Genomic DNA, 17,936 nt, shown 5'->3' on the forward strand with positions numbered 1-17,936 from the left:
AACACGGAATAACATCCTTCCCATGTTAGCATCTGCGCATAAACACGGAATAACATACTTCCCATATTAGCGTCTGTACATAAACATGGAATAACATCCTTCCCACGATAGCGTCTGCACATAAACATGGAATAACATCCTTCCCATGTGAGCACCTACTGTAAGTATTTCTCATTATGGTTATTATTTATTCCTTAGCTTTTGGGCCTCTGTGGCTTGGGGTGTTTTCAATATAATATCCATAAATAATAGATGATATTAGAAATGTAGATTAGCAACGGGAGCAACTCCATCGGCCTTTTGTGGTCTGACCTTATCTCTGGCCAACAAATGATGCTCAACTTTGCTCATTAGGAGATTCACGCATCATCACACCTCCTCACCCATAACCACAACGTGCACGCTACCGTGCACGTGGCACTCACATGCTATGGCTGCACTCTCATGACATTGGAATGGCGGTCCAGTCTTTCATTTGATTTGACCACCAAAGTAGAACGTAATCATGTGGTGTTATTCTTTTTAAAATTAGCTTACTGTCTTTTCTTTGCCATTATGATGCCATCCTTTTTATTAGCAGTGTTTAATATTATCATACTGATGATTCAGTACAAAAGTACTGTATATGTGAATGATAGTATTATGCGTTCTAGGCGAATTGGGATGGATGACGTTTGTTTCCAGGCTATTTTTGGAGACGTCAAATAGAAGAAATTTCTTTTACGAAAAGGCAGCTCGCCTACCAAAACAAATTGACATACTGCAATACTAAAGGAATCATCCCAATGAGTGCTTTCCCACTTTTATTCCAGTTTCATGTCCTTCTTAGTCGCCATGCTACAAAGAAAGAGAAAGTGAAAGTTAAAAATAAACATGACACATTTTGTTCACACCTTTGAGTTCAGGGAAACATTTGCATAAAAGAGTAAACATGTCCACAGCGCTGTTTGAAAAAGAAGTATATGAAAGTATTTGTGTATTTGGGTGGTACATGCATACTGTATGTACTGCATAGTGCAGGGGTCTCAAACTCAATTTACCTGGGGGCCACTGGAGCTAGGGTCTGGGCAAGGCTGGGCCGCATCAGGTTTTCCAAAAAAAAACTAAACGCATTTATTAAAAACAGAAAAATATACAAACAAAAGCTTTGGTTCCGATTTTCTACAATAAAAGCTCTGATAAAAAATAAATAAACAAATCAAGAATAAAAAAAAAATCAATCAATCAGTAATAAATAAATATAATAATAATAATAATAAAAAGGCAAATAATGAAAACTTAAGAAACCACATATAGTTGGTGGGTAAACAAATGATTTTTTTCAGATTAAAATGAACAAAGCATTATTAGAGCCCTGTAGACATGACAAAACACGACTATAGTCACATTTATACTTTTTTTATTTACAACATATTGCGCAACTGCAGGGTCTTGAGACACATGCTAACTCGCAAACTAGAGAGCTAGCGATCTCAACGGTAGCCTTCAAGTTATTTCCTTTAAACTTAAATAGCCAAAAACTTACCACTTCCACACGGATAGGGAGGATAACTATTAACAGTTATTTAACCTTTAACATGAACATTAATCAAACGTAATAATAATTCAAACTTGCGCAGGCCGCACTAACATTAAACTTTCATATCAAGGCGGGGGCCTCAAACTCGTGTCCTGCGGGCCACGTTTGGCCCGCGGACCGTGTGTTTGAGACCCCTGGTGTATGTACTGCATAGTATGAGCCCATGGAACATTTGCACTAGAAAGGCTGTGGACACCCCTTGAAATGGGAAATATGAAAATGATTTGGAGTAGAAACCAGTGGCAGCAACAACAACATAACCTTGAGGCTGCGGACTGAAGGTCGAGCTCAGGGACAGCATCCAAGGTCAGGAAGTGCTGCCATAACGAATGTTGGCCAACCAAGTGCTTGGTGGTCAGTAGAGCGTGAACAGCATATAAACAATGCAAACTAAACAGCGTTAGCATCAGAGTTAGCATGGCATCTGATTTTGGTAAAAAGCTGCTGAAAAGAAGAACGGCACCACCTCCTTTGGCAAGGTGACGGAAGGTCATGCGTCTATTTTTGATGTCCTTTTTATCTCGATGTTAGCTTTTATTCTCCACTCAAGTCGTTACCGTGACAACAAAACCAATTAGAGCACAGCAATTCTTTGCTTTCTGAAAGCCAACAAAGAATCAGGAAAGCAACAACACACAAAACATCCTGACACTGCAGAAAAAACACATTTCTTTCAAATTACTCTCAGTATACACTATTATACACTGCCCATATACACCATTCACTTGTACATACGCTATTATACACCCATACATGTAGTATTATGGTGTACATGTGAGTATAAAGTATATCATGATTGAATGATACATGTAGTATTATGGTGTATATGTGAGTATAAAGTACATCATGATTGAATGATACATGTAGTATTATGGTGTAGATATGAGTATAATGAATATCATGATTGAATGATACATGTAGTATTATGGTGTATATAAGAGTATAATGAATATCATGATTGAATGATCCATGTAGTATTATGGTGTATATATGAGTATAAAGTATATCGTGATTGAATGATCCATGTAGTATTATGGTGTGTATATATGAGTATAAAGTATATCATGATTGAATGATCCATGTAGTATTATGGTGTGTGTATATATGAGTATAAAGTATTTCATGATTGAATGATCCATGTAGTATTATGGTGTATATAGGAGTATAAAGTATATCATGATTGAATGATACATGTAGTATTATGGTGTATATATGAGTATAATATATATCATGATTCGATGATACATGTAGTATTATGGTGTAGATGTAAGTATAAAGTATATCATGATTGAATGATACATGTAGTATTATGGTGTATATATGAGTATAAAGTATATCATGATTTCATGATACATGTAGTACTATGGTGTAGATATGAGTATAAAGTATATCATGATTGAATGATCCATGTAGTATTATGGTGTGTATATATGAGTATAACGTATATCATGATTGAATGATCCATGTAGTATTATGGTGTGTGTATATATGAGTATAAAGTATTTCATGATTGAATGATACATGTAGTATTATGGTGTATATAGGAGTATAAAGTATATCATGATTGAATGATACATGTAGTATTATGGTGTAGATATGAGTATAAAGTATATCATGATTGAATGATACATGTAGTATTATGGTGTATATATGAGTATAAAGTATATCATGATTGAATGATACATGTAGTATTATGGTCTAGATGTGAGTATAATGTATATCATGATTGAATGATACATGTAGTATTATGGTGTATATATGAGTATAAAATATATCATGATTTCATGATACATGTAGTACTATGGTGTAGATATGAGTATAAAGTATATCATGATTGAATGATACATGTAGTACTATGGTGTAGATATGAGTATAAAGTATATCATGATTGAATGATACATGTAATATTATGGTGTATATTGTATATCATGATTGAATGATACATGTAGTATTAGGGTGTAGATGTAAGTATAATGTATATCATGATTGAATGATACATGTAGTATTATGGTGCATATAAGAATATAAAGTATATCATGATTGAATGATACATGTAGTATTATGGTCTAGATGTGATTATAATGTATATCATGATTGAATGATACATGTAGTATTATGGTGTAGATATGAATATAAAATATATCATTATTAAATGATACATGCAGTATTATGGTGTAGATGTGAGTATAATGTACATGATTGAATGATACATGTAGTATTATGGTGTAGATGTGAGTATAATGTATATCATGATTGAATGATACATGTAGTATTATGGTGTAGATGTGAGTATAATGTATATCATGATTGAATGATACATGTAGTATTATGGTGTATTTTATGTATGATTACATATGAGTATAATTATATCATGATTGAATAATACATGTAGTATTATGGTCTACTTTATGTATGATTACATGTAATACATGTCATATTTGATATGAATATAATGTATATCATGATTGAATGATACATGTAGTATTATGGTGTAGATGTGAGTATAAAGTATATCATGATTGAATGATACATGTAGTATCATGGTGTAGATGTGAGTATAATCTGTATCATAATTGGAGGATACATGTAGTATTATGGTGTACTTTAAATATAGATGTGAGTATGATTATTGATAAGAGCAGATGGTGGTGTGAAGAGGAGGAGCCATATTGTCCGTGTGTCATCTGATGATGATGATGAGGAAGACTTGAGGTCCCTCAGGGTGGGAAGAAGGTCTCAGGAGCTCAGTCATTTGTTTCTTGCGCCTTCCTTGTTCACCAAAAAGAGAGACCAAGTGAATATTTTCATATTTCCCCTGGAAGCCCACAGATGATATTTAATAATTCATGTGTCTCATCTTCACTTCCCTAAGAACATTTGGTGTTCTCCTCCTTCAACGTCACATTTGCAGCCCGAGAGAGGAAAACAGGAGTGAGGGGAGCGAGATAGGACGCCACTTCATTATCCGCCCGGGACAGCAAGACTCCACTGGGGGTGTGGAGGTTACCCCCACAAGGAGAACCTCATCCAGGCCTCATCTGGTCTGCTGACCAAAGCTCATTTGATAACACCCACAGATGAGATGATCCAAAGCTGGGACTGCGTATCTCTGGCACCTGACAGCACATGGATCTCCTTGGGACCCAAATAAGTTCAATAAGCATCCCTCCTTCCTTCCCTTTCCTTCCTTTTGGCCTCCTTCTTCCCACCCTCTTCTTTCCTTCTTCTTCCATCCTTCTTCCTTGTGGGGATTTAGGAGCTCCGTCCTTTCACTCTTTCACCTCACAAGCACCTACAGACGTCAACAACTGGACATCATCTGCTAGTCTTCCTGGGTACTATGATGTTACTTGGTACACTGACGTTCCTTGGTACTTTGGTGTTTACTGGTGTTTACTGGGTACTCTGATGTTCCTTGGTACCACTGATGTTCCTTGGTACTTTGGTGTTTACTGGGTACCACTAGGGTTTACTGGGTACTCTGATGTCCCTTGGTACTTTGGTGTTTACTGGGTACCCCTGGGGTTTACTGGGTACACTGATGTTCCTTGGTACTTTGGTGTTTACTGGGTACTCTGTTCCTTGGTACCACTGATGTTCCTTGGTACTTTGGTGTTTCCTGGGGTTTACTGGGTACTCTGATGTTACTTGGTACCACTGATGTTCCTTGGTACTTTGGTGTTTACTGGGTACCACTGGGGTTTACTGGGTACTCTGATGTTCCTTGGTACACTGGTGTTTACTGGGTACTCTGGTGTTCCTTGGTACACTGGTGTTTACTGGGTACCACTGGTGTTTACTGGGTACCACTGGGGTTTACTGGGTACTCTGGTGTTCCTTGGTACACTGGTGTTTACTGGGTACCACTGGTGTTTACTGGGTACCACTGGGGTTTACTGGGTACTCTGATGTTCCTTGGTACCACTGATGTTCCTTGGTATACTGGTGTTTACTGGGTACCACTGGTGTTCCTTGGTACCCTGGTGTTTACTGGGTACCACTGGTGTTCCTTGGTACACTGGTGTTTACTGGGTACCACTGGTGTTTACTGGATACCACTGGTGTTTACTGGGTACCACTGATGTTCCTTGGTACACTGGTGTTTACTGGGTACCACTGGGGTTTACTGGGTACTCTGATGTTCCTTGGTACCACTGATGTTACTTGATATACTGATTTTCCTTGGTACCTTGGTGTTTACTGGGTACGACTGGTGTTTACTGGGTACCACTGATGTTCCTTGGTACACTCTATTTTACTGGGTACTCTGATGTTCCTTGGTACCACTGATGTTGACTGGGTACTACTGGTGTTTACTGGGTACTTTGATGTTACTTGGCACCACTTACACTATGCACTATGTCCATTTAAGATACTATATATACATATATAATATATATATATATATATAGCCCTAAACATAAGCACCACTTATGTCCATTTAAGACATAAGACTCCATCATCGCCATCATTCAACCAATTGCTCCTTCATTACTTGGTCCAACTTTCATGTTTTATTCTCAAGTTTTACTATTTCTCTTTTAACAAGCAAAAATATGTATTTTCCGATGACTTGATGAATTGACAAAGATTTTGGTAGAATACTGGATGACTAAAGTAAGTGATCTCTCTCTGAAGACACCCACAGGGATAGAGAGCTCTGTGTCAGACCCCCGCCCCTGCGGGAACCCGGCGGGAGCCCGGCGGGAGCCCAGGGCCTCGCTGATCACTTCATCTCGTTGGATAAAAAGCCCGTCTTTGAGCCTGCTGGTGGGGGCCGGGCGGGCGGGGCAAGGGGTTGGAGCTCATGGATTGGAATTGTCAAAGGTGGGAATGAAGCAGCGGGTCATGGGCGCCCCCATTTTTCACCTGGGAAAAAAACTCTACCAACTGCTCTCCTGCTGATTGGCCTACACAGGAAACAAAGTTTTAACATCACATAGGCTGGCCCCCTTTTCACACCAAGGGTGGGGCCAATGTTGCCTACTGTTGCTTTAAGTATGACACAAGTACAAGTGCTAGTACAAGCTAGCATGCTAAATACTAGAAATAGCAAATAGCAGTGTTTGGTCAAAATGAGCTGCTGTGTCATCATGGCTCACAATTCCTCCGACGAGGATTCCGCCATCTTTGCACGTGTGTCCGCGTGCGACGCTCGGCCGTGTGGTGTGAAAGATGGCTGCCAAGAAAGATGCACCGTGTCTTTGTTTTCGTACGCTGCGATGTTCCGCTTCAGCGGATTGGACGGCCCGAAACGAATCCTGCTGGCGTTGGGGTGGGCGTTGTCGTGGAGATGAGCCCCCACCATGCTCGGGGGGACCACACGGGGTGGGGAACGCTGAAAGCGGTGGGTCAGGGCGGACCGCTGCGAGTGCGTGTGATGGATGTTTACGGGAGAAAAGCCATTATTTCCATCAGCTTCCACATTTCAGCCAAGTTGAGCGTATCTGTCCACGCTTGGCCGAAGGGAAGAAGGAATAAAAAGTAGCAGATGGATTCCATTTCCTTGCGTCCGTTCGCTGCCCCGTGCAATTACCACCTGATGGTGTGTGCGGCGCGCTAGCAACGTGGAGACTGATTCCGTGTGTTTACGTGCTTCTCCCTGGAGGTGGCGGGTGTCCTGGCCTGCATTGAAATATACGCGTCCCCCCCAGGAATGTTCCGGGTCCAGACTGTGATGTATGCATCGGCTTCTTCTGGAAAGATTCTTCGTTATGGCTGCAAACGTACACTTTCCATCTTCTAATCCCTTGAATGCCTCATTCCGGCCTCCTGCAAACACGTAAGCGTGTTTTCTTAACTTCAGATGCCGCGCCTCTTGTCATTTCCACATTTAGCATTCATTCATTCATTCATTTTCTACCGCTTATTGATGCTGGAGCCTATCCCAGCTGTCTTCAGGGGAGAGGTGGGGTACACCCTGGACTGGTGGCCAGCCAATCACAGGGCACATATAGCCAAACAACCATTCACACTCACATTCATGCCTATGGACAATTTGGAGTCACCAAAATAATACATCTATCATGACACTGTATTAATGTAGCTTCATGACTTCCATATATTGGTATAAATGATAAAATGTAAACATTTGATGAGTTGATGACATTGCATCATGGTGGATGTATAAGGTGAATGAAATGCTGTCATGATGAGAAGGAAAGTTTTGGGTGGATGGATAGATGTTTTTGGGTGGAAGGTTGGGTTTGGGTGGATTTATGGATGGTTTTGGTTGGATGGATGGATAATGGATGGATGATTTTGGATGTATGGATGGTTTTGGAAGTATGGATGGTTTTGGGTGGATGGATGGATGTTTTTTGGTGGATGGATATATGGATATTTTTGGGTGGATGCATGCATGGATGGATGTTTTTGGATGGAAGGATGGATGGTTTTGGGTGGATGGATGGATGGTGGTTTTGGGTGGATGGATGGATGGTTGTTTTGGGTGGATGAATGGATGGATGGTTGGTTTTGGGTGGATGGATGGATGGTTGTTTTTGGGTGGATGGATGGTTGTTTTGGGTGGATGAATGGATGGATGGATGGTTTTGGATGGATGGATGGTTTTGGAAGTATAGATGGTTTTGGGTGGATGGATGGTTTTGGAAGTTTTTGGGTGGATGGACAGATGGATGATTTTGGATGGGTGGATGGATGGTTTTGGGTGGATGGATGGATGGTTGTTTTGGGTGGATGAATGGATGGATGGTTGGTTTTGGTGGATGGATGGATGGTTGTTTTGGGTGGATGAATGGATGGATGGATGGTTTTGGATGGATGGATGGTTTTGGGTGGATGGATGGATGTTTTTTGGTGGACGGATATATGGATATTTTTGGGTGGATGCATGCATGGATGGATGGATGTACAGCTGGATGGTTTTGGATGGATGGATGTTTTTGGGTGGATGGACAGATGGATGGTTTTGGATGGGTGGATGGATGGTTTTGGGAGGATGGATGGATGGTTGTTTCGGGTGGATGAATGGAAGGATGGTTGGTTTTGGGTGGATTGATGGTTTCGGGCGGATGGATGGATGGTTTTGGGTGGATGGATGGATGGATTGATGGTTTTGGGCGGATGGATGGATGGCTGGTTAGACATATTGATAAGAATAAGGATGATATGCTCTTTGATTGATTAGAAAGAGAAAGTGATGAGCCAATTTCTTCTATTGATTTGACTGACGATGCCGGTGACGACACCAAGCCATCAAAGCTCCCGCATCCCGTTGAGGCGCCTCCTGTGTTTTACACAAACACTGGTGTAGGCCAGATGGCGGCACAAGACCGCCTGCCGCCCGCCCGCCCGCCTCAGCGACAGATGTCAGCGCTTGAGAGCTGACACTGCAGCCTGAATGAGAAGTGATGTCACACTCACTCACACACACTTCACCGCTTTATTTTTATCTCGCCTGTGTGTGTGTGTGTCTGTGTGTGTGAGTGTGAGTGTGAAGACGTCTCCTGCACCTGTGTCGTGTTTAGTGTTAAAATGTGTAATAAATGTCTAATCATCATTTCAGTGGATGATCACTTCCTACAGAAAAGATGATGATTATTATAAGTGTTGAATGAAATGGAAATATGTATTTAGTATATATAGTTAGTATAGATATACATTACATAGATATACCAAAACCTTGCTGATTATTGAACTTTTTTTTGCTGTTCCTTTTATTGACTTAAATGAAGACTTTTAATATATACATATATGTATGTATGTATACAGTAGACATATATATGATATATATATATATATATATTTGTACGTTGCATTTAAAGTACGGCGTGTGCTCCTCGTGCGCTGCAACACTCATGCGTGGGCCCGATTCCCGGCCGTCTCGCTCACGTGCCTTGCTGCAGCTGGAAACTGACTTATCTGCCCAGTAGGCTTCCAGTCCAAACGGACTTATCGGCGGCCCTGTGATAATGGCCGCCCGCTACGATGCCAATGGAAGCACAGAAAATAAAATGGAGGCAACAGAACCTTAAGTACTTCCTTCATAAGTAGCTAGCGTGTAGCGAGGCCTGGGTCTGATGCCTTTCGTTATTTTCCTTGATTGTTCTCATATTGGACTTTTTTTTCAATCTTATCTGTACGCTAGCATCATGTTAGGAGTTAGTTAGCACAATCTTATCTGTACGCTAGCATCATGTTAGGAGTTAGTCAGCACAATCTTATCTGTACGCTAGCATCATATTAAGAGTTAGTTAGCACAATCTTATCTGTACGCTAGCATCATATTAAGAGTTAGTTAGCACAATCTTATCTGTACGCTAGCATTATATTAAGAGTTAGTTAGCACAAACTTATCTGTACGCTGGCATCATGTTAGGAGTTAGTTAGCACAATCTTATCTGTACGCTAGCATCATATTAAGAATTAGTTAGCACAATCTTATCTGTACGCTAGCATCATATTAAGAGTTAGTTAGCACAATCTTATCTGTACGCTAGCATCATGTTAGGAGTTAGTTAGCACAATCTTATCTGTACGCTAGCATCATATTAAGAGTTAGTTAGCACAATCTTATCTGTACGCTAGCATCATGTTAGGAGTTAGTTAGCACAATCTTATCTGTACGCTAGCATCATAGTAAGAGTTAGTTAGCACAATCTTATCTGTACACTAGCATCATAGTAAGACTTAGTTAGCACAATCTTATCTGTACGCTAGCATCATGTTAGGAGTTAGTTAGCACAATCTTATCTGTACGCAAGCATCATATTAAGAGTTAGTTAGCACAATCTTATCTGTGCGCTAGCATCATATTAAGAGTTAGTTAGCACAATCTTATCTGTACGCTAGCATCATGTTGGGAGTTAGTGAGCACAATCTTATCTGTACGCTAGCATCATGTTAGGAGTTAGTTAGCACAATCTTATCTGTACGCTAGCATCATGTTAGGAGTTAGTTAGCACAATCTTATCAGTACGCTAGCATCATGTTAGGAGTTAGTTAGCACAATCTTATCTGTACGCTAGCATCATGTTAGGAGTTAGTTAGCACAATCTTATCTGTACGCTAGCATCATATTAAGAATTAGTTAACACAATCTTATCTGTACGCTAGCATCATATTAAGAGTTAGTTAGCACAATCTTATCTGTACGCTAGCATCATGTTAGGAGTTAGTTAGCACAATCTTATCTGTACGCTAGCATCATGTTAGGAGTTAGTTAGCACAATCTTATCTGTACGCTAGCATCATGTTAGGAGTTAGTTAGCACAATCTTGTCTGTACGCTAGCATCATGTTAGGAGTTAGTTAGCACAATCTTATCTGTACGCTAGCATCATGTTAGGAGTTAGTTAGCACAATCTTATCTGTACGCTAGCATCATGTTAGTAGTTAGTTAGCACAATCTTATCTATACGCTAGCATCATGTTAGGAGTTAGTTAGCACAATCTTATCTGTACGCTAGCATCATATTAAGAGTTAGTTAGCACAATCTTATCTACGCTAGCTAGCATCATGTTAGGAGTTAGTTAGCACAATCTTATCTGTACGCTAGCATCATGTTAGGAGTTAGTTAGCACAATCTTATCTATACGCTAGCATCATATTAAGAGTTAGTTAGCACAATCTTATCTGTACGCTAGCATCATATTAAGAGTTAGTTAGCACAATCTTATCTGTACGCTAGCATCATGTTAGGAGTTAGTTAGCACAATCTTATCTGTACGCTAGCATCATGTTAGGAGTTAGTTAGCACAATCTTATCTGTACGCTAGCATCATGTTAGGAGTTAGTTAGCACAATCTTATCTGTACGCTAGCATCATGTTAGGAGTTAGTTAGCACAATCTTATCTGTACGCTAGCATCATGTTAGGAGTTAGTTAGCACAATCTTATCTGTACGCTAGCATCATATTAAGAGTTGGTTAGCATAATCTTGTCTGTACGCTAGCATCATGTTAGGAGAAGAGTTAGAAGAAGCATCTCGGACATGTTTGGAGTCTCCCGGGCTGGGAGACTCGGCCGGGATGGAGAGATGCAGGCGTTGTCGGAGTAAAGCGTTTGGCTTGACAGCTCGAAATGGACGGAAGAGGCTGACAGCTCGTCTTCTCAGGCTTGAACCTGCCTTCATTCCCTCGCTCCATCACTCTTCCCCCCCTCCTTTTGTCTTCTGGCTTTTTTTTTTTCTTCTTCTTTTGCTTCCAGCGAGCACACAGCTGTCAGCGAGGCAGGGAAGCAGGGATTTATCTCCGAGTGGACCCACATTCCACTTGTCCGCTCTGCCGAAAGTGACTTTTCATCCCGCTGTAAAGATAACACACACGGAATGGCGTCTGCATGCTAAGCCGCTCGACACTTCCCCAGAACCAAACTTTCTGTTTCCTGTCAACACGGCCGGCGGTTGATGGAGTGGACGACGGGTCAGGGAGGATAATGGAATGGCGGATGGAACCAGGCTCCCAGGGATCCGGGTCTTTTCTATTAACTCGGAAAACCTTGCCGGGAACGAGCGGGAGAGGCATCCGCTTTGCCGCCGACCGGCCCGCTTGTCAGCCGTTTGCAGACGAGAGGCGGGGTCTGTTGGGGATTGACCCAGCGTGTACCTCAGCCTGTACTCACCCCACACTATATTTCACACATCCCAGCCACTAGAAATACTGCTAATGGTATACGAGTATTATATATGTACCTGTGGATGATGCTATACGAGTACATAGACTATGTATGTACCGGTGGATGATTGTATACGAATATAAGATGAATGGGTTGTTTTGTGGTCGTGCAGGTGTCGCCAGGTGACAACCAAAGCTCCGGCCTGCTTCTGACGCCGGGGGTCAGGTGGGGACAGACACCCATCAACCAGCTCACGCCGTGGGACACCGACGAACCCCCCAGCAAGCAGCATCGAGACAGCGAGGCCACAGGTAACACACACGCTGCATCATGCATGCTAGTGCTAGCTGCTAATGCTAATGAGGCTCCTGGGTAGTCATTCCCGACATCGGGGGTCTCAAACATGCGGCCCGCGGGGCAAATGTGGCCCGCAGGACACTAGTTTGAGGCCCCCACCTTGAAAGTTTAATGTTCGTGCGGCCCGCGCAAATTTGATATGGATGCTGTATGGTATCATGTACCCAGAAAAAATTATTACGTTTGATTAATGTTCATGTTAAAGGTTAAATAACTGTTAATAGTTATCCTCCCTATCCGTGTGGAAGTGGTAAGTTTTTGGCTACTTAAGTTTAAAGGAAATAATAATAATTGAAGGCTACCGTTTAGGTCGCTAGCTCTCTAGTTTGCGAGTTTTTATTTTTTAAATAAGTTTTTTAAATTTTTTTGTTTTTAATAAATGCGTTTTTTTGTTTTTTTTTGTTTTTTGGAAAACCTGATGCGGCCCAGTCTCACCCAGACCCGAGCTCCAGTGGCCCCCAAGTAAATTGAGTTTGAGACCCCTGCCCTACATAATATACAAACCCCATCATGCCTTCATCACGCGTGTCCATCACATGTCCGTCTACAGTGGTCATTAGGATTCAGTAATGTCACATTCATAAAACAATAGCCAATGCAGGAAGTGCTGTATATAACAGGAAGTCAAAGAAACCTCCCAATACTACCCTGTAAGTGTTTGTAAACTAGACATCCCTTCTCTGTTTCTATCCCATGATGCGTTCAAGGGCACTGGGTATTTAACTTTAGCGTGTAAAATACAGCCTGGCTAATGTCATAGCGTATTTAAATGTAATGTGTTGGTGGACGTAAGCGACGTCTGCTGGTGGTCCGCCAGCCTGCCTGCCTGCCTGCCAGCGTCTGTTGTGTTTCTTCGCCTCTTCCTTTGTTTTTCTGGCCTCTTCTGCCGCTGATTAGGGAGCCCAGCGGTTAGAGAAAGCTAAGACATGGTTTGTGATTCATGGAGGAACATTGTCAATTTGGAAGTCCTCTCATGCGTTCTTGTCTCCATTTGATCATCTAACAGCAGCCGGCAAATGGGCTCTTCTCAGCTTTGTCTCCGGCTCACCAAAGGCCACCAATCACGTGCACTTCACTCAGCATGTGTACACAGCGTGACGATGCACACACTTCACTGGCAAAAAAATAAAAAAATCCTCCTTACTCTTTTTCATGCGCTCCTGTTAGCGCTTAGCATGAATCATCCACTTGGCAGCTTTACCATCTGCTTTCCATCTCACCTTTTACTTTCTCTTTCACTTTCATCACACTGAAGGGCACTTTCCAAGCACAGATAAGATCATCCTAACTTCTAACATAGTGCTAGCGTACAGATAAGATAGTCCTAACTAACTCCTAGCATGATGCTAGCGTACAGATAAGATTGTGCTAACTAACTCCTAACATGATGCTAGCGTACAGATAAGATTGTGCTAACCAACCCCTAACATGATGCTAGCGTACTGATAAGATTGTGCTAACTAACTTTTCACGTGATGCTAGCGTACAGATAAGATTGTGCTAACTAACTCCTGACATGATGCTTGCGTACAGATAAGATAGTCCTAACTAACTCCTGACATGATGCTAGTGTACAGATAAGATTGTGCTAACTAACTCCTAACATGATGCTTGCGTACAGATAAGATTGTGCTAACTAATTCCTAACATGATGCTAGCGTACATATAAGATTGTGCTAACTAACTCCTAACATGATGCTAGCCTACAAAGAAGATTGTGCTAACCAACTCCTAACATGATGCTTGCGTACAGATAAGATTGTGCTAACTAACTCCTAACATGATGCTAGCGTACATATAAGATTGTGCTAACTAACTCCTAACATGAGGCTGACGTACAGATAAGATTGTGCTAACTAACTCCTAACATAATGCTTGCGTACAGATAAGATTGTGCTAACTAACTCCTAACATGATGCTGCCGTACAGATAAGATTGTGCTAACGAACTCCTAACATGATGCTTGCGTACAGATAAGATTGTGCTAACTAATTCCTAACATGATGCTAGCGTACATATAAGATTGTGCTAACTAACTCCTAACATGATGCTAGCATACAAATAAGATTGTGCTAACCAACTCCTAACATGATGCTTGCGTACAGATAAGATTGTGCTAACTAACTCCTACCATGATGCTGCCGTACAGATAAGATCATCCTAACTAACTCCTAACCTGATGCTGGCGTACAGATAAGATTGTCCTAACTAACTCCTAACATGATGCTTGCGTACAAATAAGGTTGTGCTAACTCCTAACATGATGCTGGCGTACAGATAAGATCATCCTAACTAACTCCTAACCTGATGCTGGCGTACAGATAAGATCATCCTAACTAACTCCTAACATGATGCTTGCGCACAGATAAGATCATCCCAACTAACTCCTAACCTGATGCTGGCGTACAGATAAGATCATCCGAACTAACTCCTAACATTTTTAGACTAAAATGTTTCCCAAAAATGAACACAGCTGCACCCCACCAGCCCCCAGCTCTTCTAAAAGGTTGATTTGTTTTGCCATCCTGCAGGTCCCAGCTGGGTGGCGCCGGTCGCTGCCGTCAGCCAGTCCAGCCTCCTCCCCCACACCTACGCCCTCCCGCAACCACCCTCCTACAACCACAGCGTGACAGCCCAGTCCCCCATCATCGGGGTGACACCCTCCATCCAGACACCGATGCCCCCGCAGCACCCGCTCATGACTGCTCACTTCCAGCTGACGCCCCAGTCCACCGCGCAGCCGCCTGCCATGGTCCTGAGTGTGCCCAGCCAGCCGCCGTACGCCTCCGCCCAGCCCCCGGCGGCGCCGTCCGTGATTCACCCCGGCCCTCATGGCATGATGGGCAATGGCCGCTTGAGCTCTCACCCGAACCTCAGCCAGCTCCCGACAGTGCCTCTCACCAACGGTCAGGCGACCAGCGCCCAGCCCCCGCTGGCGCTCGACAATCAGGACGGTCCTAATGGGCTGCAAATGCTGCACACTGTCGGGATGGGGAAGTACGAGTTCAGCGATCCGGGACATCCCAAAGGTAAGCAACCTCAGCGGCCCACCCACCGTGACTATTTCATATTTGACATGCTAGCTTGGAATGCTAAATGTGGTAAACATGGGGGGGAGGGGGGTTGAAGGTGATTCCTCACGACCTGCCGCTCACCTGTAGCATCCCTACCTCGGGGTGTGCTACATGTTTGTTGTGTTTGCGTTTAACCTTGAAGTTTAGCACCGACGCCAGGAAACAGATGTTGGCCAATTCCCTTTACAATTTTCACATTTAATGAAGCTTTTCATTGAGATTGTTTTCACCCCCCCCACACCCCCCCAAACACCCTTCAGGACGATCAATAAAACAAAGGCAAATGAACTGCTAGATTGCACAAAAGCCATTATTTGGTGGCCTGCCTGCGACTCACGGGAATGAGAGTGGAGGTAGAATTGTGAATGAATAATTACACCGGGGGCTTCATGACGCACTTCCTGCAATACACAGACATTGAAGTTGGATCAACGCCATCCGACAAAGGCAACGCCGTCGGCGTGTTGGATGGAGGTCGGTGCAGACGTGCACTAGAAACTGAAGCACCAATCTGGTGTGATTACTTATTCATTCATTCATTTTCTACCGCTTATCCTCGCGGGGGTGCTGGAGATGTCTTCGGGCGAGAGGCGGGGTACACCCTGGACTGGTGGCCATCCAATCACAGGGCACGTATAGACAAACAACCATTCACACTCACATTCATACCTATGGACAATTTGGCATAGCCAATTAACCTAGCATGTTTTTGGAATTTGGGAGGAAACCGGAGTACCCGGAGTAAAGCCACGCCCACACGGGGAGAACATGCAAACTCCACACAGCGATGCCCGTGCGGGGAATCGAACTCGGCTGTGTGGCCTGCTCGCTAACCACTCACACGCCATGCAACAAAGTTACATTACTAGTTACTTTTTCAGTTACTTAACAGTGGCTGCCTGCGACGTCCTTTTCGCCACAGAACGACAATCATCATCATAAGACACAGTGATACTATGTCATCATCATAGGACATTATGATACTATATCATCATAATAAGACAATATGATACTATATCATCATCATAGGACAATAACATACTGTATCATCATAACCCATGTGATACTTTACCATTGTCATAGGACATTATGATACTATATCACCATCATCATGAGTCAATATGATACTATATCACCATCATCATCATAAGACAATAACATACTATATCATCATCATCATAAGGCAATAACATACTATATCATCATAAGACAATATGAGACTATATCGCCATCATAAGGCAATATGATACAATGTCATCATCATAAGCTAATATGATACTATATCATCATAACCCAACATGATACTTTGTCATCGTCATAGGAAATTATGATACTATATCATCATCATAAGACAATACCATATTATATCATCATCATAAGGCAATAACATACTATATCATCATCATCATAAGGCAATAACATACTATATCATCATCATAATAAGGCAATAACATACTATATCATCATCATCATAAGACAATAACATACTATATCATCATCATAATAAGGCAATAACATACTATATCATCATCATCGTTCAATAACATACTATATTGTCATCATCATAAGGTAATAACATACTATATTGTCATCATCATAAGGCAATAACATACTATATCATCATCATAAGACAATAACATACTATATAATCATCATAAGACAATAACATACTATATCGTCATCATAAGACAATAACATACTATATCATCATAAGATAATAACATACTATATCATCATCATAAGACAATAACATACTATATCATCATCATAAGACAATAACATACTATATCATCATCATAAGACAATAACATACTATATCATCATCATCATCATCATCATCATAAGACAATAACATACTATATCATCATCATAAGACAATAACATACTATATCATCATCATAAGACAATAACATACTATATCATCATCATCATCATCATAAGACAATAACATACTATATCATCATCATAAGACAATAACATACTATATCATCATCATAAGACAATAACATACTATATCGTCATCATCATAAGACAATAACATACTATATCATCATCATAAGACAATAACATACTATATCATCATCATAAGACAATAACATACTATATCGTCATCATCATAAGACAATAACATACTATATCGTCATCATCATAAGACAATAACATACTATATCGTCATCATAAGATAATAACATACTATATCATCATAAGATAATAACATACTATATCATCATCATAAGACAATAACATACTATATCATCATCATAAGACAATAACATACTATATCATCATCATCATCATCATCATAAGACAATAACATACTATATCATCATCATAAGACAATAACATAC

The 17,936-nt window shown here is 41.4% G+C and overlaps 1 protein-coding gene across 1 annotated transcript in view; it reads left to right on the top strand.

The window, feature by feature from the left end:
- The window catches only part of LOC131107467 (kelch-like protein 29), a 117,998-nt gene that overhangs the window by 44,662 nt on the left and 55,400 nt on the right, over positions 1–17,936 (top strand). Inside the window, exons 4-5 of the mRNA XM_058057548.1 lie at positions 12,330–12,468; positions 15,046–15,543. Of these exons, the coding sequence (XP_057913531.1) occupies positions 12,330–12,468; positions 15,046–15,543 (637 nt within the window). The remainder of the gene's footprint in view (positions 1–12,329; positions 12,469–15,045; positions 15,544–17,936) is intronic.

This window comes from Doryrhamphus excisus, chromosome 19, assembly GCF_030265055.1.
Source record: "Doryrhamphus excisus isolate RoL2022-K1 chromosome 19, RoL_Dexc_1.0, whole genome shotgun sequence".
NCBI lineage: Eukaryota > Metazoa > Chordata > Actinopteri > Syngnathiformes > Syngnathidae > Doryrhamphus > Doryrhamphus excisus.